Source organism: Hippocampus bargibanti, linkage group LG14, assembly GCF_051943395.1.
Source record: "Hippocampus bargibanti isolate YZ-2025 linkage group LG14, ASM5194339v1, whole genome shotgun sequence".
Lineage (NCBI taxonomy): Eukaryota > Metazoa > Chordata > Actinopteri > Syngnathiformes > Syngnathidae > Hippocampus > Hippocampus bargibanti.
Genome location: NC_142747.1, coordinates 11,375,189 through 11,400,718, shown reverse-complemented (window position 1 = coordinate 11,400,718; position 25,530 = coordinate 11,375,189). Strand labels below are relative to the sequence as shown.

Sequence of the window (25,530 nt, the reverse complement as noted above, 5' to 3'; positions counted from 1 at the left end):
GCAGTTTGTGGGGGACGGGAGGGGGAGTTGGGATGTGGGATTTTGGAACAGATGTGTATTATTTTTTTGCCTTTGTACAGAATTTTCTGGCTAATTCTAAAGATGAAGATGATTGTAGAAGGTGTTTTTCATGGAAAGTTCACAATTGGCTGTGATCTCCGATAACAACCATTTTTATGAAAACCAACAACGCTTTGAGGGCTGTTTGTTCGCTTTCAAGCAAAGTTTGTGCTGCAGATTGTAATATGAGTGATTTGTTTGTATAATAGAAAACTAACCATGATAGCTTTCTGCTGAGAGTGTTACCAATCCAATGTTCCACAATATATGGAAGCATCCAAGAACTTTTTGAGATTATTTATTTTGTCCTTTTTAAACATACTGCTCTTCAGAGGAGAGCGCAACAAAGCATGCAGGTAGCACGGTGATGTAAGGATTACCGAGATGAGATCTACAGTAGAGAGGCTGTGCAGCCTCATCAGAAAAAAACACAGTGGAATTCTGACACTCTTATTCTTGTGACCATTACAAGAATTGTGGTGTGACAATTCCAATGCAGATATTCTTTCCTGACGAGGTTGTGGGTCACTTCCAAAGGAGTCTTGTTGAGGAAGTCCTCACAGTGAGATGCTCTAAAGGGATCTTGTGCAACGCTGTGATTATTCTAGCTGCACATTTGAGTTTATTGCAATGAGTTCCTGACATTTTTTAAATATTTTGTTTTGTTTTAATGATATGTAATACTACCTGAAATATATTTGTAATATCTTAGGCTAGTACCAAAAAAAGTTTGTTTTTCAAGTCATTAAAAACTTTCAACAGTTACAGTGTTTGACATTTTGTATATATGCAATATTTGCAAACGATAAGCAATGATAACACTGTTCGAATAATGGCCTTGCAAAACAGTTGCCGTCTGGAACACCGGTCCTTTTTAAGAAATTTGCATATTGTGATAAAGTTCATGATTTTCCATTGTGTAATGATAAAAATAATACTTTAATATACAGTATTTTCGATTTATTTGCACAGCAAAAGAAATATATTTCAGGTCTTTTCTTGTGAAATTTTCCTCAAGTACCACAAACACATTTGACAATACACAAGCACAATTGCATTGTTAGAAATGATACTTCATGTTAAAAGCAGGCTCAACAATTATAAAATTTAGATGAAAAGTGTACCTACATTGTGTATATGTATTTACATTTATAGATCTAAATAAGATGTGACAATCACGGATATATTTATTGAAATGTGAAAATAACATGTATTTACGAGAATAGTTTTAAGACAAATCTCTCATATTATAAGCCTTTGAATAAAAAAAAATCTTGTGAAACACTTAACTGGCTACAGCGTCAAACAGTCACTTAAGTGTTTCCTTATTTCGTTTGCTTGGGGTAGTACTGTGGTGCCATATCTGCGCCAAAGCTCGCTCCTGGGGGGTCACAACACTGAAATCCATCGTCTTTAATCCACGCAGAGTAGATATCACAAAACTCCTTACAAAAAAAAAATAGATAAATCAAGTAGTTACGTGAAAATACATTTTGTTGGAATAAAGTAAACCCACAAGTAATGTGGACATATTGATTTATTTCTAACCTGTAGGCCTTGTTTGTTTCAATAACATTTCCATGTAAGGTGATGGTGTGTAGATATGACAGACTCCGTAGCTTGTCGACCTCTGATAGAGAAAAAATATGGTTGCCATGAAGATACAAAACCCGCATTTGGGGTAGTTCACACAAAACCTGGAACACACATACAAGTTCACTTATATGCTCGAAGAACCTCCAATAGTTCTGTATGAATGTATAAAAAAGCTCACTTTGTCTATATTTGTGATTTGGTTGAACGAAAGGTCTAGCCAGGAGAGCAGTGAAGGTTCAGCCATGAAGTGGTTGATAGTCTTGTGAAGGTCATAAAGGTTTTTAATGTGATTGTTATTCAGACGAAGAGAGCCACTTTGGAATTTTCCAACTGAATTTCTCTTTACAGGTCGTAGACCTCTGCTTGGTTCTTCTGACTCTGTAGCTAAATAAAAGCAGATAATGACATCAGTCAATTCTTAAAGTTTTTATTTTCATCATTTAACATTAATCAAAATATAAATGGGCCTGATTTATTCTGACATGCAAACATAACACACAATTATGTCTACAGTACAATATCACATTTTCTTCAATTGCAATTCAGATGAAATACAGTAGTGTCAACTTACATTATAAAAATGTCACACTGCAATGTACAAAAACAAAACTACTTAGGAGGAATGTCCTAAAAATCTTGAAAGAAAAGAGCACGAGTAAAATAAAAATGACAATTGAATATCCTACCTGCCAAGTTGCTAATGGCTTTAAAAGATAAATCCACCGGAGCTCCATCCATCATCATCTATCTAGCATCTGTTTTAAAAGAGTCACAACAAGACAAATACACGTCAGTAACATTTTACCCTGGGGAAAGCTATGCTCAACTGTTATTTACGACGAATGCATTTGATTTGCATACGTCGTATACGCTAAGAACCAATGCAATCTGTTCCTTGATTGTCGTTATAATAGAGAATGTCAAATTAGCGCGACTTTTACCTGCTGCAGTCAACATTGTGTTTCCATGGTAATTTGTATATGCTCACACACTCGCCAATTAAAGTCATCCACAAACTGTGGCGATTGAATGTTGTGAATTCGATCTACTGATTTCTGCACAGTATTTCTTGTCAATCAAAAAAATCCATTCTTGTTCTCATTCTGAAAAATACTCTTAAGTGTATCGATAGGTTGAGTAGAGACAACTTGTTTGTTCTTTGTGAGGATAAACTGGTGGACAGACAGTTTATGTTGACCATCCAACCCACCAGAATCTCTTTGCCTCACTTTCTTAACCACTCGCTGTTTTAGCCGGAAAAACAACGGCTACCACAATTCAACTTCCTGTCGTTTATCCAATCAGACTCGTTCATCTTGAGAGGCGTCCTTCAGCTATAAACGATTGGCTGATTTAACTTTGTCTGCCTGTTTTAAAAACCATACACGTAAAGGAAATCGTTCAACTCACGTTAGTGTATGAAGTCCGAGACCAACCGTGTTTTCACGTTAAGCGTGGAATTAACAATTTCATTGGGGTAAGTTGGCCTTTGACAACAGTAGTCCTTTTCCAGACGAACGATGTCCAGTGAGTATGGTTGAATCTTCTGTCAACAATGTTGACAGAAGACTACCATTTTGGGTGTGGATGGCGTGCTCGCGTATGTTTCTCGGGGAAGACAGCCTGTTAAATAATGGTTCTTATTCCTGACAGAATTGAGAGGAAGGGTCTTCCAGATGGCACTTCTTAATCGGGGCGTGCAGTCTCTTCTTAGCTGGGTAAATTGGAGCTAACGTGTTTTGTAGTATTTACAGTTTTAGATTTTGAGCTAAACTCCCCCATTCTGTGTTTTCAGATCAATAATATAAAATTGGCCCATCGAGAAATTGACATAGAAGAGTTACGTGATGGGGAGTTTCTGCTTCGTGTTGTTTACAAACTGTGAGTACATTAGCACAACTGCTCATTTTGAACATATAAGTTGTTGTTTACTTTTGTTTTCCTCCGTTTATTTTCAGGAAAAAAGAACAAGCCCCTACATTAATTCAGTCAACTGAGGAACGTTTTAAAGTCATTGCAGAATTTGTGGAGAGTGAGTTTGACATCTGTCACAGAATTTTATTTCTTTCTCTCTATCTCCCCCACCCTCCCTTCTCAAAATATTGACGTTTTCAGATTAATGTAGTGTCAATTGGGGCAGGTAGGCGTGTCACATGACTAGAGCTGGCACGGAACCGTTAGTGCACTGTGCTTTAAAAAGTATGCGTTGTCCGAAATACAGTAAAGTCTCGTTATATCGATATTCAAGGGAGTCCGAAAAATATCGATATAACCGGGACTATCGATATATCCGACCCTGTTTGCATGTAATTTTCTCCGTGCGTGCATAGGAATAGTATCGATATAACGAGACTTTACTGTAATTCAATTATACTGCATCAGTGGAAGGTGGGAAATCGTACAAATGCCGCGAGAATTTAATCTTGTCAGTTATTTCATTGGAACAGGGAACATAAATCAACATAAAAATGAAGAACATTTTCCCGTCCAGGTGAAAAAGTCACGTTGAAGGGTGTGTTTTCTTTCACTTCCACTCTTGCGAGTTTGGAACTTGGGCGTCTCAGATCTAAATGCAGTTTTTATCGGAAAAATCAGACTTCCCACCTCCTTCAATTAAATTAACCAACCCTGAAGTTTTTGCAAAATATTTAAATTTCAGTTGGACTTATTTGCCGGCTCACTGTATGTTTTATTAATGTTATCTGACAGCCATTATTTACCATAACACCTTCTTGTTGGCCAGACGATTGCAGATTTCGTCCGACCGAAAGCACATCGTTATCATGGGACAACATAAGAAATGGAATCAACCTGACTGTGGAAATTGCAAAGGTATATGTAGAAAAGCTGTTCTGCATCAGATTGCATGTAATAGTTTGCATTATTGCTATTCTTCATGTGTTGTCTTTTTAGACTGGCTGCTAAATATTGTTTTGTAACATGCTATGTTTGTATTGTGAGTCTTGTGCCTCATAAAAAAAGATAATGGCATGTCTGACTTGCTGTGTATATTTTCAGGTGCTTTTGTTATTGATTTACCATGACATGATGGGTGAACGCTGCACACTTCAGACCTTGGACTTTGAAGTTGAGGTAAACAGGCAAAATATTTTTGGATGCAGTTTTATATATTTTTACCAATTAGCATCGTCTTATCAATGGATTTTACTCTTCATGACGGCAATGACATTTTCAAACATGCCACAGTAGACCAACAAAGGTGTCTGATTTCTTAATACTGAATTTGCTATTTGGCAAAATTATTAGGGCCACATTAAAAAAGAATGGTTTGGGAAAGGATAATTAGTGTGTGGAAAAGAGGCAAAATTAATTGGATAAAATGAGGTCAGGATAGAATTAAGAAAAGTTCAATCGTTTAATTCAGATTCTCCCCTATGGACTGTTATGATTAGGAAACACGAAATTACTGGACTGAAATCGGTCTCTCGGCCACAGCTAGAATCGGCAGTCGTTTTGGGGAAATCTGTTGAACTGTAAAACAACAGTCTTCACATCATTAAAAAAAGAAACATTAATAACATTCCTGGCCGTCACAGAAAACGTCTCACCGGCAATTGTCGCGGCAAAATAACCTCTGCTTAATGTGTTTTCTCCATTGAATCTGTGCCATTGTAGTAAACACATTTGTGTTTTTCTTGTCAGAGGGAAATTGCAAATCTTACTCTGTCTTTTGTGATGGAGAGTCATGGCAGTGTTTTTCTGAGCAGTGGCCTCGATGCCTACTTGGCAAAGAAATGTGAGTCTCTCATCCATTTAAGGCCTTGTGTTTGATCTCATCTGCATTCAGGCTTTTGATGCACTTTTAACCTGATTTGGTTTGTCTTCATCTTTCAGATTTACCTGTGCCTCCTGACTTGGCACGAAAACCAAGCACCTCTACTTCCAGTGTGTCTACAGCCTCCATGCTCTCAGATGAAGACTCACCTGTATTCCATCGCACACCGAAAATCAAATTTGTGGATATGCATACTGTGGCGTCATCTTCTGTCAGGTATCATTGGCTCCTATCCATCCATACATACATTTGCTGATCGCTGAAGGGTTTCAGGGCAAGCTGGAGCCTAAGGTCAAACTTCCTGCTCGTCACCGCATTTGTTTTTAAAGTTACCTCTGTAACATGTCCCCTCCAATTGTAAAACAATCATTGTTCTAGAAATGTACATGAGCCCAGCGTGATTTAGCTCTATGTATTTATTTCCACAGCAATTCTCCTCTTCAGGATGTCATGAACACACCCAAATTCCAATTGAGGAAGATCCAACGACACATGATCAAGGAACAAGATTATAGGGATGGACTGGAGAGGGACCTTGCCGACAAAATTAGACTCATTTCACAAAGAGGTGCTGAATTTGTCTACTTTTTTTTAATATCCTCTGCATTTATTTACAAGACCCTCGAATGGTAAAAGTATAATGCATGTGTCCCACTTTTCCACTTTTAATATTTTGTTCTTCACTTGTTTTCCTCAGAATCTCATATTAACCAGTTGGAGCATCGCCTGGACAAGATGAAAAAGGAGCAGAGTCATCAAGAGCTGACGACGAAGGAGCAAATCACTGAACTTGAGAGCAAGAATATATCGTAAGATCAGCTCCCCTCTCTCAAGCTCATTTTAAGCACAATAAAGAGTCAGAATAATGAAATGACTGATTTACATTTTTAAAATAACACCAACCTTGTGTGTATGTGATTGTAAAAACATTATTTTTACATAGTGATATTTTAACATTTCTTTCCAATGTCCTACAGTTGTAATTTACACAGTGCTTAGCAAATGGGTAAGCGCACCTGTCGTTAAAAAAAAACTCTATCACATAATTTCTTGAAATTGAGCCGTTTGAAACGGTAATGGGACATTTCAAACGGAATTAACCTTTTTATACGCACATTTGAGCCAACTCACAGGTCTCCTTTGAGAACTAAGGAATTAATAGGCATAAAATATAATGACTAAAAATTAATTATCTGTTCAGAATGGCAATTTAATGACTCATCCTGATATTGGCATCTTAATTATGACCTAATGGAGTGGTTCCTAATGTCTTTTCATGTTACTTTCTATTATGAGGGACCTCTCACTCCTGGGTTTTGGTGATTTGCTAACAAAAGAACTGTAGGCAAAACCACTTTAATGCAAAGCCAGGTTATTTTCACAAATGATAGTATGGTACTATAGTGGGTTGTCCCTCACCAACATTCCGACATTTTTCTTCTAGGTTACAGATGCGATTCCATGAAATTGTAAAAGACAACAAGGACTGCAAAAGTAACGTTTCACTGATGGAGCGAAAAGTGAATGAACTTGAAGAGGAGAACGGTGTCCTCTCATCACAGGTATCAAAACTTGGTCAAACCTTAGAGACGTTCTCTTAACTTGGTATCGACGGGTTTAAAAAAAAATAGTCTGCCGGTTAAAATCACATATCGATGTGTTCAATAGGACAAAGCTAACGACTAGAAATAAACACACGCATATGACCCGTCTGTGTAGCGCACCCAAGTATTATGTTTTCTCAGATGCGTAGAGCCAATGCACAGTTGTCCACATTTGAAGCGGAAGTTGGCAGGCTGACCGAAACCTTAGCATCTGGTCAAGAGGAGTGGAGAGCCAAAATGGACCACCTGCAGTCTGAACTCTGTGAAGCCACTGCACAGAAGGTAGGGATGTCTACTGCCTTGGAGAGATGCTACTCTTTCATTGGCTGGGGATTCAATTCTGAGTAAAGTTTGATTCGATATTATTTCCTTGGAATTCATTGTCTTGTTGTATTAGCATTGTGTTAATAGGCATATGACTGAAGAAATGGTTAATATCCAAATTAATCCAAAAGATTGTTCAGAAATTCACTAATGCAACTATTCCCATGTTTAATACTTTGTTCCATGACAGGAACTCCTGGCCGAACACATTCAGATCCTCCAGGGGAAGCTTTCATTTTTGGAAGAGGAAATTAGGATAGCCACTATGCACGATGTTGGTGAAAACATGGGGACTGTATTTGAGGTAAATAAAGTCACTATCATAGTGGGCTATTTATCACATGAGAAGGGAAATTTGAACGCAGAATATGAAAAGTAAGTCTGTCTACGAAAATACAAAGTAACTACAGAGAGCAGGGATTGCTGCTGTTAGTGTGTCCGCCTCACCGTGCAGAGGTGCATCTTTCAATTTTGGCTGTGGCGTTCCTGTGTGGAGTTCGCTTAAACGAATGTGAAAATGGAGAGATGGATAAGAAAGGTGGAGCACCCGATACATCAAGGAATTAACTGTCACATTATTCGGATTTCATACATTCTGAAAGCGTTAGCTTTAGTAATTTTGCATATGTTTAAATTTCCAGAGAGATGAGCTGGAGTGTGAAATTGGCCACCTAAAGAACAAATTGGACAGCACAGTTGGCAGCCTGAAGCAGGCTGAGGCCAATGTGGAGGCCAAAATACTGCAGCTTTCAGCATATGAACAAGAAATCGCCCAACAGAAAGAACTCCTGGAGCAACAAAACCTTCAGATTGAAAATATTGCTCAAGCTAAGGATTGCATTTTAAAAGAGTGGCAGAAGGAATTCTCTGAGCAGAGAGCAGCCCTTCAAAAAGAGATCGATCATCTTAAATTTCAACTCGAGCAAGCGGAGCAGCGGAAAGCCCAGGAGGTTAGTGAAGTCCAGAATCTTATTGCTGCTTTACAACAAGAATTGGACACCCTGAGAGAAACAAGTCGAGAGAAAGAACACCTCCTTCATCAATCAAAAGAAAAAGTGAAAGATCTTGAAACCAAGTTTCATGACCTAACCGCAATTTTGGTGGATAAAGATATTCAAATCAACATTCTCAAAGAAGAAGTTAAGGTTTTTAGAATTGAAGCCATAAAAAGCAAAGATGAAATTGAAACTAACGAACAACTTCTGACCCAACTACAACTGGAGAGTTCTAATCAGCAAGTTACTCTCCAAAATAGAATCCAGACTTTGACAGTTGAAGTGGAAAACCTGGGCTTGTCTGTTCAAAACGCTGAACAAGAAGTTCAACTTAAGCACGACCTGTTGGCTCGAACCAAACAAGAGAATATCAAGCAGCAGGAAATGCTCCAGCAACAGATTCTAACTAGTGAGGCGGATGCTAGCAGGCATAGCACAGAGATAGAGGCCCGGAATGAGCAGCTTGTCATCTTGCACAAAGACAGTTTGAAGCAGTCTGAAATCCTTAAAGTTCAGATAAACCATCACAAAAGCCAAGTTGAATGTCTGATTAACTCTTTAAAAAAGGCCGAAGACCATGTTCAAACTCTACAGGATCTGCTCGCTAAGCAAGAGCAGGAAAGCGCTGGTCAAAAAGACCTTTTGCTGCAGCAACTGACAGTTTCTGAAGAGAGCGTAAGAACCATGAAGGCAGAGATCCAGACGAAAGAGGAACACATCGCTTCATTAAATGAGCAGTTTTCAGAGAAGTCACAACTTCTTCATCAAGACATCCACAGTTTAGAGGAACAGGTGAAAAGCCTCGGTTCATCGCTGAAGAATACTGAGGAGAATCTGAAATCCAAAGAGAATCTGTTTGCCGAGCAGAATTCACGGAGTACTCAGCAAATAGAGAAACTGCAGACACAGATGGATTCTTCTCAGCAAGAGGTGAGCAGCCTGATTTCAAAGCTACATGTCAAAGAGGAGCAGCTCAGTCTGCTCATGAATGAGAGCTCAACGCAGTCTGAACTGCTCCAACAGAAGATCAATGATCTGGATAAAGAACTAGAAAGTTTGAGTCATTCTCTCTTGATGACAAAGGACCAAGTGAAGGCCAAAGAAGATTTACTTGTCAAGCTGGAGAACGAGAACACTTTCTACGTTGAGGCACTCAAAAAGGACAACACGGATCTTTTGCAGGAGGCTAAACAATTCAAGGAGGAAGTTCAAACCAAAGACAACCAGTTTGACACCTTGAGAACAGAGAGCGCCAAGCAGACTGAGTTGCTGAAGAATAACATTCAGGATCTCAAGGGGCAACTACAAAGTGTCACTGAATCTCTTCAAAATGCAGAAGAACAAAACAAAAGCAAAACTGATCTCCTGGCAAATAAGGAAATTGCCATTTCAAAGGAAAGAAACGCATATCTAAGCCTTATGGAATCGTCTTCTGAAGAGGTAACCATATTGAGGGACCGCATAAGGTCTCTAGAGCAACAGCTTGCCACGCAGAAAGAAAACGCTTTACAGACAGTTATGCCACAAAAAGAAATCAGCCATCTCAAAGACCAGTTGGCAGCGGTGAACCGTTTGCTCACCAAAGCCGAGCAAAAGGTTCAGGCCCAGTTGGCTATGATGAGTGTACAAGAGCAAGAACGTGTTGACCAGAAAAGGCTTCTAGACCATCAACTATCTGCGTCGGAGGCAGAGGTGAAGAAGATGACTGCGGAGATCCAAGTTCAACAGGAACATATCCTGCAACTGAATGCCAACAACTCCAAACGGTTTGACTTACTTCTTCAAGAGCTCCAACATTTAAAGAAACAATTAAAGTCTGAGCAAGAGCAGAACGAAAAAGACACGCAACTTCAAGAGGCCATCCAGCAGAAACAGCTTTCTTCTTTTGAAAAAGAGATTCTGAAGCTTAGAGAACGTCACGATGAGAAGCAGGAACTCCTCATTAAGACCGAAGAGGAACGTGACCTGCTCAAGTCTGAGTTAACCAATATCAAAACCCAAACAGCTGAAAAAGACCATAGCCTCAACACGCTTAATGCTGAGCTTGCCATCCAAGCTAAGTTGCTTCAAAAGGCCAAGCAGGAGGCTCAGGACAATGCCAAGATGCTTGCTCAGTATCAGGAAGAGGCTGCCAAAACGACACACGTTCTTCAACTCGAGCTCGATGACCTTAAAAGACAATTGGACGTAAAGCATGTCCAACGGAAAGACAACAGGCAGCAGTTACTTGAAACACAGCGGGAATGTGCTCATCTGATGGAGAAACTGCCGCTGTCCACTCATCAGCCAGATGTGAGTGAGATGAAGGTGACAAAAGCTCTAAAAACTCCACAGCCTGCTCATCATCCGGGTTTCTCTCTTTCCCCTTTTTTGATTCATTTCTTCTTTCTGAAGGTGGCCTTCGCTGACCTGAATCTACGTGCGCACAACCAAAACCCTTGTCATCATGGAGGAATCTCTGAGTCATTTTACTTGAACGTTGCAGGCTCACGCTCAAATGTTCATACAAAAGCGGAACCTGAGAGACTCATGAGCTCGGACAGTCTGGACCAAAGCTCCCTTGAGGACTTGCTCAACAACGAAAGGTTTCATTTTGTGTTTAGTACTGTATTTTCTGGACTCTAAGGCGCACCTTCACACCACATGATAATGCACACCTTGAATGAATGACTTATTTAAAAACCTTTTCCATATATAAGGCGCACAGGATTATAAAGTGTAATGTCAGCCTTTGAAAAAAAAAAGGAAGGCTTGTAGATGCGCCTTATAATGCGGAAAATACGGTATACAAGTATCAAGTGAACCGAAATTCATCGACGGAAAACTTGTACCAAAATAATCCATGACAGCAATAATTTAAACCAAAATTGAATTTACATCATCATTTCTCCTCCATTCTTGCAGGAACATTTCGGCACCCGAGGAGTCGAGCACGCCGCTGGTTCGTAGTTCTGAAAGACTAGCAGCTAAACGACGTGGTCTGAAGGCCGAGTCACTGGAAAGTCTTTATCTAACACCAATAAATACCAGACATGACAACAGGTAAATGGCATTTGAGTTTTAACTTGCTTTACATTTCTAATTGGGGTATGGTCCATACATTTTCTTCATGTAGAACCTCCGCGGAAAGCAAAAGCGAAGTGGACTTCCGCTATCCAAATGCATTGTCGTCTGTCAAGAAACGGAGGACGACGCAAGTTATAAACATAACCATGACAAAGGTAATGGAAACTTGTTGGCATTTTTCTCAACTTTAATATTTCAACAAAGTGCATTTCACCCTGAGCAAGGGGTCCTCTGTTTACGACTGTGCCAACTCCCACCCTTATCCCAGCGAGCGGCGAAAATTTTAGTGTTTGCACTGAATGTTGCATGCTTGTCAGGGTTCGTTCAGGCTCTCAAACATTTGCCAGACATTCACCACTACTTTCCTTCTTGCAAAGGGTTTTTGAACAATTTGAAAATTACCCTGTAACAATTGAAAACAAACATTTATATCCTTCAATGAAACGTGCATTTTATTAATTTCACAGTGAGGCATCTGGGCCTCGTCCTTGCACCACTTACGCATTTTGACAGCCACTGGCGCAACTTTTGTAACTCCACTGCACCGGCTAACGTCTATTACGATTGCTGCATATTGCTCCAAGATCTGCGCCACATATGACGTACCTCTGTTAAAATAGCTCAAGAAACAAATTTAGTTAAACAGCAATTGAAAACGTCGTTTTCCTTCTGTATTTTTAACTTTCGTCGTGATCCGCCAAAACTGCCAAAAGAGATCAAGTACTGTAATCGAATATTAATAATATTAATATTAACTGCTGTTCATCGTTCGAATTTAGTGGATAATGGGAAGGATTTCAGAGCTGTTGCAGCACATTAGAAATCTTCAAAGCAACTAAATTTAAGTTGACACGAGTGAGAAATATTGTGCTAAGTCTGTTCTGTTTGTCTTCTCTGTAATACCGTAGAATATCAAAATAGCACAGGATTGATTGTGTAGTAACTAAGGAAAGTGGAAAATGTTTACCTTATCTATGAATACATTATTTGTCTTGAATTAAAGTTGTTTATAAGTTAGAAAAATAGATTTTAGTCAAAAAAAAATATCATGTTCCAATGAATGTATTTTGGTTTATTTCAATCAGTTTTGTATACTTCAGCAATGTAGTTAAATCAGGCCCATCAATTTTAGAATTGGGCCCACATTTCAGACACAAGGTGGCCAACTGGCCCCCTTTTTAAATTTCCCAGATGCATTCCTGCTTTCACCAAAATCTGCAAATTTTCGGCCGGTGATACTCAGTCAGTTTTAATTGATGGTCAAGCAACTTTATTTGCACAAATTTACTGGAATAATTTATTTACTACTGCATTGGTTAGTCTTAGGTTACAGAGCATTTTGCTTGCATACAAATTGCTTGTATTGTCTGAATGGAACTTAGTGAACAGAAGACACTCTCGTATTGTCAAATAAATGACTGTCTAGTGGCCATCCAGTGTCCTTTGACATGTTCCTACAAAGTAATCAAACTTTGTTCTTGAAGCATTGCAGTCAACTCTTATTGGAATCCTCTTCAGAAAACTCCAGGTGGTGTTGAAGATGAAGAAACGTTTTACAGCCTAGCATCAGCTCACTCCCAGCCCAACATTTCTAGTGCCCATGGCTCACGCCCGGTGTCCGTGGAGGTTTTAAAGACACCCGTTGGAATGGCCGCCACTGCCAGCAATCAGCTGAGTGGTCTTCCTGGGTACCGACGCAGCACGATCCATTCTCAGAGTAAGTTTAAACCTAGTTGCACTAGAGTGACGTATCAAAAATAACTTGCATGATCACTGAATGGCTGTTATTTTAATAGCATCTCAGCAAACAACTATGCGCTTAATTTCCTGTTGGCTGATGTGTTCAGCTGCGTGTACGTTCAGCATTGGGGCAGAGAACGAACCAGATGGTGCGCCTGATGACTGGATGAGAATTGCTGAGCTCCAGGCCAGGAACAAAGCTTGTCTTCCTCATCTCAAAAGCAGCTATCCTGCAGAGTTTCAGGTTGGTAGATTGGTTCTCATCTTTTGTAACACTCTAAGACCCCTGCCAACCCACCGTCGCACCCTTCTAACTGCACATGCTTTTAGCTTCAAAGTTCCAATCATAGGTAAACATAACAAAAGAAGCTGCTTGAACCAAAGAAGTGCTCACGTGTGTGTATCTGGGATACGCACACTGTCAGATATTGTAATGTAAAGTTAAAGGACAACCGACGTCACTTTTTTGTTTTTTAACTGACATAAAAAAAAACGTTTTATAGCATCTAAAATACCCAAAACACGCAGTATGATATTTTTATTCAAATGCAAAACACCAATAAAAATGACTTAAAGTGTCCAAAATCTGCAAAAAAAATGACCTGCGAATTGGGCATTTTCAGAAAGTCCCGCCCCCAGTTCGTGACGTCACGCCAAGACGTCTTGCATTGCTGGAGAATCAAAACAATGGCTTCAGATTCGGAGAATATGCTTTCTTGTTACACATCCACTTATGAATATGATTCAAATAGTTCTGAAGAGGAAAGCATACATGTTTGCAATCGATTAAAGAATTTATTTCGTGCCATCTTGAGGCAACATTGGTGGGAAATGTCTGGCCCAAAAAAAGAGGCACAAAATGGCGACCTCCTGCGGCCACCTCCGTTTCCACAGGCTGATAAATTCCTTATATGGAGCTTGGACGCCCTCTTCTGGCGGCTTTTGGGTGCAACACGAGGTTGTCAGACCAAGCAAGTACAGCAAAATACATTGAAGTGATGGAAGGACTGCTACAATGTGTCTTTTTTTCGGTCAGGGCCGTTCCTTTGGTGACGTCACGTACGTACTCGTCACCAACTCAAAAACAAGACTTCCTGAATATTCAGCGTGTGTCTTAAAACGTAAAATATAGCTATATGCGGTGGAATCTTATTAAAATACGCTCAGTAGAAGTCATTTAAAGCCATTTTACAAATTATGGACGCTACCTGTCCAGAGACGTCGGTTGTCCTTTAAATACTACAGTAAAGTCTCGTTATATCGATATCGGTTATATCGATAGTACTGCTTATTACGATACTATTTCTATGAACTCAAGGAGAAAATTACATGCGCGCAGGATCTGATATATCGATAGTCCGGTTATATCGATATTTTTTCAGACTCCCGAGAATATCGATATAACGAGACATTACTGTATATTGTTTTCATAGATCGCAATGTCAGTCCATAGCATCAATTCGACCCCTTCTTTTACTTCAGGTTGGCTGCAAGAGCGTGTTCCCTTTCACAGACGAAGATGTACGTATGGGTGACCCGACGGAGACAATTCGCCGAGCGTCCGTCATGCCAGGCCAGCTGCAAGACTCTCTATCTTCCCATCGCCAATCCCTCGCGCCGGTAAAGTCAAGTACCAGAGCCGGCGTCCGTTCTCACCGTCCGTCTTTGATGGCGGACTACACATCATCTAAATCGGTCGGCTCCTCTCAACTGAAAAGCCCGAGATTCACAAAGCGATCTGCCTCGACATTATATGTTTCTCAAACATCACCTGAGGTTAGTCTATTTCCCATCCGTTCATATTTAAGAATTATTTCGATCGGAACTTTTATACAACCACTGATTTTTTTATTGTTTTTTTCCAGAAAAAAATGAAGGCCAGCTGCTTCCCACGCCCTCTCACTCCCAAAAACAGGAACATCGACAGTGGACCTCCCAACTCACAACTTCACCCTGTCCTCAGTCCAGTGAGTTTGAGGAATGGCTTACTTTGGATACATACATTAGAATATGACCCATGTATAATCTACTCTTCCAAATGAGTCAGTGAAAATGACACATTGAAATACTGAAGAATAGATGAGTCACATGAGCCTCATTTTTATTCCAACCTGAGCATAAATCTAAAATAGCATGAGGCAAGGTCCTTTATAATTTCCTATCTTAATATAAAACTATAATAAATTAAACGTTTATGGAGAAATGGCTGAAAAAAGCCTCGGTTCAAAATGGAATGGAAAATGGAAACAAATAACAGCTTCTATTAGGAATGAGCTAATCAAACTTCTTTGCCTTCTCAGGTTGCTCGCCGACAGTCTATGATGTTCACCATCGACAACACCCCAAAGAACAGTAGCAACAATTATCTGAAAAGAGGCCTGAACAAACTCCGTAGCTCCACCCGAAAGTCGCCAAGCAAAACCTCCAAGAGGTCTCTCGTAAATGCCATGAAAAAAGAAAATAATCAGACCGCCATTTCCCACGCGGTAACGGGGCGTGGGGCAACGGTTGGAAGCTTCAAGTCACCTCAAGTGATCAGCAAAGAAAACAGAAAGTCACCCCAAACGACTTCCAAAGCTCCGCGATTGACGGCAAGTGCTCGCAAGGTACGGATATGGTCTTGACTGAAACGGTGCTCTATCACATCTTCCTGGAACAATGACAAAGTCTCTGAACGTGATTTGCATGGTTCTTTTTGTTTGTAATTGCTTGTGGTTACATCATACTGAATGACAAACATTGACATTGATGGAGTCTTGACATACTCTCGCGATCAATTATTGGGTGTTTCAGGCGTGACAGTGCTATTTTTAAGTCTCATCGAATTGTGCTGATATTTTTCTACCATCTAATATTTTTTTTACCCTGCAGACCAAGAAGAGGATGGTGTGAGTTTTTCAGCAATTCAACATGACTGTCCAGTTAAAGCTTCATTTTTCGCACTGTTTTACTTTTAGCTTATTTTACTGTTTTCATTGTATTTTCTTGACTTGTTAAATAAAACCTTCTGAAACAATAAATTGGGCTATCTGAACATTGAGCCTCAATTTCCAAATACGAAATAAAAAAGAGTTTTTGTTTCGTAAAGCCCTCAAATCAATCACCAAACAAATATCAAAAGCACTGGATATACTGTCGGTATATTATACACTTCCTGATGTGTACAGTAATAGATCACTTCATTTTATTTAAATGGCTAGATAAACAAACAAAGATTCATTAAAATCATGCAGGCGGTTTCAGCGTCATGGCAGCAGCATGCACAGTAAAAGCTGCTACGCTGATTTGTCGTTTCACTTCATTCCAGGCCTTCTCTCTGTCCGCCGAGTGCTCAATGTCGAACAATGCATCGTAGATGCCGGGGAAAGATTCCCCGGCATATTTATTACGGCTGCTCGGAGCAAATACCATATGCCTGTAAAACAAAAGACCCGTGTGAATATATGAACTCCCAACTTCATTCCTTTCATCACTTTGCTGCTGTGAAATGTAAATTTCTCCACTGTGAGACTAATAAAGGCAAATCCAATTCAATCCAAACATATACGGCATGTTACGGTTAATGAAGGAAAATAATTCATCCCGCCCAGAGAATCCATTTTGTAATATTCTTATTTGTGTACCTTGGTCTTCAAACAATGCAGTAGTTTTTACTAGCTTTGACCATTTTGTGATTTGATACCAAAACCTCAAATGGCTATGTGGTTTATGGGTTATGTAACTAGACAGATATGGTTCGGTTTGTGTGAAATACCTGTAGAATGGTCTTCCAGGTAAGCCCAAGGGATCTATAAAGGCCCTCTCCAGATACATGAGCTGGTCATTCATTGCACGTACCTGCAGAGGGCTGATGTATGTGAGAACAGGCCACTCAATACGGAGGGAAATTATTAGCCGCCCACTCACTTAATAGCTTAATAACTTTTTTGATTTGGGGAGGCTGCCATTTGAGTCAGTTATCACTCATGCAAAATGTTTTCTTACTCTACTCTGTTGATGTTTTCTAGCCGTTGGTGAAACTCCCTCGCCGCAATGGTGAAATTTTCAACAGCTGAAAACAATGAGTCTGCAAAATAGCAAACAAAATCTGACTATCTGGTCATTCAATTATGATTTCGATCAACGTACTGTTCCCGACTTACCGAATGATACCTCGTTCGACTGCATCTCCTCCTGGTGTGTTTGTGCCATTGCCGCAATGCTGCGTGCGTATGCGTTGAGGGATATGGCATACTGGTTGGCATCCAGAGGGACGATCTGGGAATCTGCTAGGAGGAAGACCAGCCCGCCTCTTACTTGAGCCACAGCCCGAAGCCTTGTGAACGAAGGGTCGTAAAACTTCTCCACAACCTCGAAGGTTTCGTACACAGTGTGATAGACAGGGTAACTGCTGTATCGCTCAATTTTCTACACACACGCGCACACACACACACACATCCAAGTAGTTGTAATGTGGTTCGACCGAAGATACAAATGCGCTATTGTCATTTATCTGAGTTTAATTTGTATCAAAATGACTCCCGAATTGACAATTTTTACCCTGTTCTTGGTGTATCTTGCTCTCCCCGCTGCAATTCCCAAGCGGACAAAATAGGCTTCGAAATCACTTCCTGAGCCCAGCTTGCTGATTCTACAAAACGCAAGAGAGTGGGCCAAATTGTTTTGATTAATGAGTACAATAGCAACCGTGATGTGAATACACATGAATTAGCAATTTTTTGTGTTTCCTTATTGCATTTTGTGTAACCTGCCTGGGCGCATCACGATCATTTGTCCAGTTGTCTTTCTTATGCCAACTTTCATACAACGAAACTCCCTCCTCTTCTATCTCTGGACTGGCTATCTAGAGACATATATAGAGAGAGAGACTTTAATTCATCTAGCTACCAAAACTGTTGCATTTTGTTTACCTGCTTAGTGAGGTCATACACAAGTGTGTGGAGAGATGGCGTACAGTCAACCCTGAGTGTGTACATACCTTGAAAAGACAAATGCAGAAATCACCTTCAAACCATAAGCCCAGTACATCCACCGGGAAGATGATTTGCACTCACCCTCTATGCCAGAGTCTGCATTGATGTAGGCCAACGCTCTCTCCTGAAGCACTTTGGCATTATCCTGTTGATGATATGGAGTATAGGATTCAAGCCCCATTGTGGAAGACTAGCGCCCCTGTCTTAAGCATTAAAATGGGTGTAATTTCCATGTTCACGCTAGTGCAACTCTCGTGTAGTATTTCGAAGTAAACTTGACAATTTCATAACAAATGTCAGCCCATTATTGTATCAAGCATGGTGTACTTTGAAATACGCTTTAGTCCACGTACATCTCCACTGGCAAAAGTTGCGGAGAGAATGAAAACAGCATCAGGGTAAAACTGTATTATGAGCTAAACTGATTGGTGCAAAGACTGAATATATTCTACCTCTGCCCATTCTGTCGAGCCCAGCAGTCCAAATTCCTCTGCATCCCAGCTGGCAAATATTATTGTTCTTCTCGGCCTCCAGCCTGCACACGGATACAAACTTTCATAGTGATTGATTACTCGCACAGTGCTTGAGGCTCCCTGTCAAAGGTAGCAGGACTTACCCTTGCTTAGAAGCCTCCCAGCACTTCGGACTGTTTCATGGACCAAAGCAGCTCCTGACATGGGATCAATCGCTCCAAAAACCCAGGCGTCTCGGTGTCCGCCCAGAATGACATACCTGTCTAGTCCAACAGAAACAACTCCTCGAGCATACTGATTAAGTTGGAAGTTAAAATCTAACTAAACAGATATTTCTTCTTCAGTGTTATGCAATGAGATTGTGATTATGAAAACTGGCTCACACTGAAGAGGGTCTTGGCTAGCACTTTCTGATGTAAAGTGTGCACTCATGTGAACAAATTTATTGACTCTGTATAAATAACCAAGTTATTTCAAGAACTAATCCATAGTGCCATAGCTCAGGGTTCATGTCTTTGTACCTGGCTCGAGAGCTCCTCTTATCCTTCCGATGACATTGTAGATCCTTTCCACCTGATTGTTGGTGTGGATGTTCATGCGCACGAACCTGGAACGATCATATTTACAAAATGATTTTTTTTTAACCATCACAGGCTTAAGCTCAATTCAATGTATGTGCCGCTAGTATTGCTCATACAATCGTGGGAATTGTTTCTTCTCCCCAAACAAGAGATACAAAGCCGCTAATGAGTTTCATCGTGGCAAGACGCCACTAGCTCATTAGCAAGAAGCCCCCTCAAAAAGACACAAAAGAACAACCCAAACACTAAAATATGGATGTTGGAATGGGACAGTATATGAATGTGCGTGGGGGGATGTGGGCACAAGCCATACACACTTACTGGCTCTTAAAGTCATCCGTAAAACCTGGACCGATCCTATAGGAGACATTTAAAGCTCCTATCCAGTCATTTGGAGGAATTTGTCCCACCATATTCCTGTTGAATCAGGTAAAAATGAATTTTGTTAATCCATTTGCATTGTCATCTTAACTCATTCACTGCCATTCACAAATGTATTCGGGAATTGAAAATATGACGTAGAGCACCATTCCCGAATTTGTTCGGGTTTTGTTTTTTCTTGTTTGGGTGCCGATAAAGCGCTGGCCATGGCCTTTGGCAATGTTTTTCCCTTCCACAAGGGGGCAGCATTTCCGTTTTTTACATGTTAGCGCTTTGTTCCAGCTTCAGTTGTTAAAGTGCTATATAAACCAACATGTGCTCATATATCTCCAGACCCATATAATTTAGGAATTAACTTTTTGTCTGATGAAAGAAGAGAGTTTAAGGTTTCTTACGCTTCATTGAATGTTTATGTAGTCCTAACACTCAATATTCTGTGGGTCCTGGAATTTGATTGACAATGACAAAAACCCTGGCACTGGATTGGACACATTTTTGCACAGGTAGGGCAGTGAATGAGTTAAAGAGGAAAAAGAGTACAAATAATGTACTTGAGAATGTGAAATGCATCGTGGTAGCCAATCGGATGCACAGGGATGCTGGGAAGTCCCACTCCATCCTCAGGACGGGATCTGTACGTGTATTCTGGAAAAGAAGAAACAATCATCTGGATTCCGGTCGTTCGTACGGTACAGTGTAAAGCAGAGGTCCTCAACCACTGATCCATGAGCCTGCATTGGCACCGAGCCACACAGACACAGATACAAATTTGCTCCATCAGCTGTGGCAGAATTTTTGTGCCCACTGAAACTAATTGGAGTCCCCCATTCTAACATTTGATTTGCGAGTTGAAACAGAACAGATATAACATAACTCTTTATTCACCAACAAAAAAAACATATCCTGTGATTGTAAAGTGTCCTTGAGCGTTTTGAAAGACGCTTATGAATGACATTATTATTATTATTATAATTATTATTATCAGCGAACTCATTCCTAGTGCATTTTCAGTCTGAGGTATGGACTGTTCCAACCATTTCATCCTGGTAGGTGTACCTTCAGCAATAAAAATTTCGTATTCCACACATACTTTTGGAACTTTAAATATATAAATCCACACACCTTTAGCAGGGTAGCCAGGGGTGAGAGAGTCTCCCGCTCCGTTCAGGTTCATAACATTTCCTCTCTGAGCTCCACCACCCGGAAGGTTCCAGCCTTCAGGATATGGCTATCCATACCAATGACAGCAACATTTTTCAGTAAGTTAAATGCGCACCATTTTGACTCATTCATTGCCAGACATGAAAAATGTGTCCACTTCAGTGCAAGGGTTTTTGTCATTGTCACTTGAATTCCAGGACCCACAGAATATTTTTTAGGGTTTTAGGAGGCACATTCAATGCAGCATAGGAAACCATAGACTCTCTTCTTTCATCAGAAAAAAAAGATTTAATTCCTAAATTATTTGGGTATGGAGTTATATGAGCTTGAAATGAGGGTGGCTGTGAAAACACAATGCAATACATACATAATGGTTTATATAACACTTTAACAACAGCTGAAGCTGGAACAAACTGCTAACATGGAAAAAATAGAAATGATGCCCTCTTGTGGAAGGGAAAAACATTTACACAGGTCTGGCCAGCACTTTATCGGCACCCAAGCAAGGAAAAAACAAAACCTGGACTAATTCGGGAATGGTGCTCGATGTCATATTTTCAATTTCCGAATAAATTCAGGACTGGCAGTGAATGTGTTAAGCACATATATGCTGTCTGTGTAAGCTCTCAGTCGTACAGGACATACATATATGCTGTTTACAATTTTGAAACTGTTTCGGGGTTTCTTTTAACATGCATGTGGCCCCTCTTCAATGTCATTATCACTCCAAAATTAACCATTCAAGCAAATACTTTTCATGCTATTTCTCCAGTCTTTCCGAAATGAACCCGTTTTTGAAGAGACCACTCAAACTGACACTTTGAAGCAGAAGTGTAGAAAATAAGCCGATGTGTTTTCACTTATGTAGGCGTGTCTTCATCTCCAAACCATGAAATTGCCCTTTTCTAAAAGGGTAGATAGACACTTGTGCAACCGAAAGACTTATAGACAATTAATAAGTACATTTTACTACATAAAATCCCCCTTTCTGGCACTTCTATACTCCCTGAAAATGTTTATACGGCAGTGGTTGATTGAGCATTTAGAAAACAGTCAGTCCTGTGTTGACTTACCTTGACTCCTTCGGCACTGTAATCAGCTGGATCAGAGAACAAAATGAGTCCCTTTGCGCCGACCAACATGGCATTTTTCACCTGATGGAGGCAAAAGAGAGAAAAATTCTCACCATCACTTCATGAATTTTAGAGGAAATGTACCCCAGCCCCCAAACATACAATGTAAACCCTTTCAGTTATCCTGATAATGTCTGTGAAATACGTTTATCACAACCCCAAAGGCATCCATAATTACGCTGTACTCAGCATTTTAAAACATTTTTAAAAAGTAATCGATTTGAAAACTGTACAGCACAAGAGCTTGTTTAAGAATTACAAGTGGACAATATTTCTGACCTTATTGCCTCGGAATATCTTTCCGTATCTGACAATGACAATCTTGCCAGTCACATTAATTCCCATCTGCCGCTTCAACAGGGAAAAGTCTTCAGAGCGACCATAATTGACGTAGACCAAGTCCCCCTGGGCAGAACGAAAGCAAGTGACGTGGACCCCCAATTAATTGACTGTGCTTGATTTGCGTTGTATCAACATGACAATGTTAATTCTCCTCTTGTTTGTTTGTACACCTCAGGTTGTCCTTGGGCTGAGTAGGCACTGTACGGAGGCACAATGTTGGCGATGTCTTCATAACCTGCAGGAACAGGCTCAGCCAAGGATGTGTTGAAAACCTTCAGAGAAAAAAAAGAGTAAAACCCGGGGAAACACGACGTAGTCAAAAGCAACAACAAGTCTGAGAATTAGTACTCTACAAGTAAATTGAGAACACAGATCTACGAAAACTAAAAATATCAATTTTGACAATTTACAGAATATATAGACTATAGACTGGCTGTAGTATATTTATGATTTTGCCCTTCTACTGTATAGTATGTACCATGATTGGAAAAGAAAAAAAATCTCTAACTGTCCAAATATAAAGATTGAGGAGCCCGTAATGAGAAGAAAGGAGCGTCAGCGTAAAGCGCTGATGCAGATGTGGAACTGCTGCGGGTTGGAATTGAAGCAGCAAATCCAATCCAATCATGCACTTCAGCTGTACACATGATTCAATGCAAGTGTCTTCACACTACATGAATGGACATTACCTCATTGCCTTGCGCATCAACTATTGCAATGTAATTGGGTCGAGACACGTTGGGGTAAGACAGCAGGACGTCATATGGCACCATTTCGACTGAGTCCAATCCAAATTCCTGCCACTCTTTCTGAATCTGTTCTGCATATTTCAGATTTTGCTCTGTGCCGGCGAGGTGGGGAAGACGTGTAAATTTCCTTGAAAGGGGGAAAAAGTGCATCATATTGCTTTTGGGATAACCCCCTGAGAGAATGCACAGCTTCTTACCTGAGATGCTCTCTTATCTTGCTAGACTGCATTTCATCCAGAAACTCCCACAAATATTGACTGGATGCACCGCTTGTATGGTTTGGGTGTGAGGTCTTTGCAAACCAGCCTACGATGCGTACACAATTGATGGCAGATGATAACTGCATCACTCAAAAATGTTGTAAACATCTTGAGAACAAATCTGTTTCTTCTCAACTGTCTGAGAAGTGTGGCAAAACTCAACATTATGTCGCCTCAAGACCAAAAGTGTTGATACTTTTAGAGAACAATGAGAAATGGCCTTATTTGATATGGGCCACATGGTTAACAGGAAGAAAAAAAAAACAAAAGAAAACTTTCATTTTCCAATGTGAGATGTCATGTTACATTTGTCAAATAATTGAGGCACTCTGATGGATAAAACAAACTGCCACCCTCAGTCTGGCTGACAGTGGACTGGTTTTAGTGTTTCGCTTAAAGGACAACCGACGTCACTTTTTTGTTTCCTAACTGACATCAGAAAAACGTTTTAGTTCATCTAAAATACACAAAACATGCAGTATGATATTTTTATTCAAATGCAAAACACCAATAAAAATGACTTAAAATGTCCAAAATCTGCAAAAAATTGAGCTGCGAATTGGACATTTTCAGAAAGTCTCGCCCCCAGTTTGTGACGTCACGCGACGTCCTGCATTGCTGGAGAATCAAAACAATGGCTTCAGATTCGGAGAATACACTTTCTTGTTACACATCCAGTTATGAATATGATTCAAATAGTTCTGAAGAGGAAAGCATACATGTTTGCAATCAATTAAATAATTTATTCTGTCCAATTTTGAGGCAACATTGGGGGGAAATGTCTCACCCAAAAAGAGGCCAAAAATGGCCACCGAGCTCCTGTGAGGAATGAATCAGCCCGTTTCCACAGGCTGATAAATTCCTTACATGAAGCTTGGACGCCCTCTTCTGGCTCTTTCTGGTGCAACATGAGGTTTTCAGACCAAACAAGCATTGACGTGATGGAAGGACTGCTACAATGTGTCCTTTTTTCGGTCAGGGGCGTTCCTTCAGTGACGTCACATACGGATTCGTCACCAATTTAAAAACAAGACTTCTGGAATATATAACGAGTCTTAAAACGTAAAATATAGCTATATGCGGTGGAATATTTGTAAAATACGCTCAGTAGACGTCATTTGAAGCCATTTTACAAATTATGTACACAATTTGTCTGGAGACGTCGGTTGTCCTTTAAAGTATGTACTTTAAGTCAGCAAAATTTGAGAAATATTGAACACAAACACGCGCCGTAATTGTGAAATATATCGGAGAGGTGAAAGTCCCGCACACGCAGGCCTGCAAAATCTATTCAGCATGTAGTAGTTGATATACTGGATGCAAACATGTACCGTTTCATCACTACGAAAGAACGCGCCCCCTTTCACATCCACACAATCCGCATAACCAAAGTTTAAATTACTCGTGCACAGTCTGTCTTTGTATATATAATTATTGTGATCGCTGCCGCTGTGTTCGAGTGACTCACCAGCGAAGAAACCCAAACAAAACAAAGCTGCCACGGCCGAAATCCACCAGAGACAGCGAATGGATCTGCTATCTATCGCCATGTTTTGCTGACTCAACTCATCCCGCAGTTTCCAAAAATCCAAACAAGCGCCTACCCCAGCGTTGAAGAGGTTGCCCCAAATGAAGAGGAGGTGTGGCGTGTTTAGATTAGCAAAAAAATAAATAAATAAATAAACCCAAAGTTTGTTACGTCAGAGTAAACATAACTGTTTTTTTAGTTATCATTTTTGTAATGTGTTGCGTTCTCCACTCCGGTGTTCGGGGAAGATTCGGTGTGAATAAGGTACTTTTTAACGTCTCACATATGCATGTTTGCAATCACGACTATTCCAAACACTTTGGCAAGTTAAAATCAAAACAGTTTATGATTAACTTGAAAAAATGGTGTCATAAATTAATTGGAGAACTAATCAGAAATACTGTAGACATATGGATCTGCTATCTATCGCCATGTTTTGCTGACTCAACTCATCCTGCAGCTTCCAAAAATCCAAACAAGCGCCTACCCCAGTGTTGAAGAGGTTGCCCCAAATGAAGAGGTGTGGCGTGTTTAGATTTGCAGAAAACCCCAAAGTTTGTTACGCCAGAGTAAACATAACTGTTTTTTAGTTATCATTTTTGTTATGTGTTGCGTTCTCCACTCCGGTGTTCGGGGACGATTCGGTGTGAATAAGGTACTTTTTAACCTCTCACATATGCATGTTTGCAATCACGACTATTCCAAACACTTTGGTAAGTTCAAATCAAAACAGTTCATGATTAACTTGAAAAAAAGGGTGTCATAAAT

At 40.1% G+C, this 25,530-nt stretch overlaps 3 protein-coding genes across 6 annotated transcripts; 1 reads left to right on the top strand and 2 right to left on the bottom strand.

The window, feature by feature from the left end:
- Positions 1-964: 964 nt before the first annotated feature.
- lrrc51 (leucine rich repeat containing 51) lies at positions 965-2,865 on the bottom strand. The gene is made up of 5 exons (XM_089014357.1): positions 2,598-2,865; positions 2,343-2,411; positions 1,835-2,040; positions 1,609-1,757; positions 965-1,505 (listed from the first exon to the last, which is right to left on the bottom strand). The coding sequence occupies exons 2-5, from the start codon at positions 2,398-2,400 to the stop codon at positions 1,370-1,372; spliced, it is 549 nt and encodes a 182-aa protein (XP_088870483.1). The 5' UTR covers positions 2,401-2,411; positions 2,598-2,865; the 3' UTR covers positions 965-1,369.
- A 163-nt stretch (positions 2,866-3,028) lies between these two features.
- Positions 3,029-16,191, top strand: numa1 (nuclear mitotic apparatus protein 1). 2 transcript variants are annotated; one of them, XM_089014105.1, is made up of 23 exons: positions 3,029-3,133; positions 3,310-3,374; positions 3,452-3,537; positions 3,615-3,688; positions 4,400-4,488; positions 4,675-4,749; positions 5,320-5,413; positions 5,512-5,668; positions 5,881-6,020; positions 6,150-6,261; positions 6,897-7,014; positions 7,198-7,338; positions 7,571-7,684; positions 8,022-10,667; positions 10,770-10,960; positions 11,280-11,417; positions 11,491-11,596; positions 12,960-13,158; positions 13,289-13,425; positions 14,664-14,957; positions 15,047-15,148; positions 15,482-15,787; positions 16,053-16,191. In XM_089014105.1, exons 2-23 carry the CDS (start codon positions 3,333-3,335, stop codon positions 16,071-16,073), a joined length of 5,382 nt encoding a protein of 1,793 aa, XP_088870231.1. In that variant the 5' UTR covers positions 3,029-3,133; positions 3,310-3,332; the 3' UTR covers positions 16,074-16,191. The 2 variants fall into 2 exon arrangements, with proteins under 2 accessions (XP_088870231.1, XP_088870230.1); XM_089014104.1 differs by having other exon boundaries at positions 8,022-10,682.
- Positions 16,192-16,236: 45 nt separating this feature from the next.
- On the bottom strand, positions 16,237-24,855 carry naalad2 (N-acetylated alpha-linked acidic dipeptidase 2). 3 transcript variants are annotated; one of them, XM_089014106.1, is made up of 20 exons: positions 24,703-24,855; positions 23,172-23,280; positions 22,915-23,101; positions 22,396-22,497; positions 22,163-22,288; positions 21,824-21,904; positions 20,712-20,817; positions 20,141-20,234; positions 19,530-19,625; positions 19,149-19,234; positions 18,771-18,890; positions 18,607-18,689; positions 18,236-18,299; positions 18,092-18,159; positions 17,933-18,024; positions 17,721-17,811; positions 17,324-17,588; positions 17,166-17,247; positions 16,936-17,028; positions 16,237-16,596 (listed from the first exon to the last, which is right to left on the bottom strand). In XM_089014106.1, exons 1-20 carry the CDS (start codon positions 24,782-24,784, stop codon positions 16,407-16,409), a joined length of 2,217 nt encoding a protein of 738 aa, XP_088870232.1. In that variant the 5' UTR covers positions 24,785-24,855; the 3' UTR covers positions 16,237-16,406. The 3 variants fall into 3 exon arrangements, 2 of the variants coding, with proteins under 2 accessions (XP_088870232.1, XP_088870233.1); XM_089014107.1 differs by having other exon boundaries at positions 22,915-23,066; positions 24,703-24,718; XR_016117192.1 differs by having other exon boundaries at positions 16,460-16,596; positions 16,936-17,018.
- Positions 24,856-25,530: the final 675 nt, after the last annotated feature.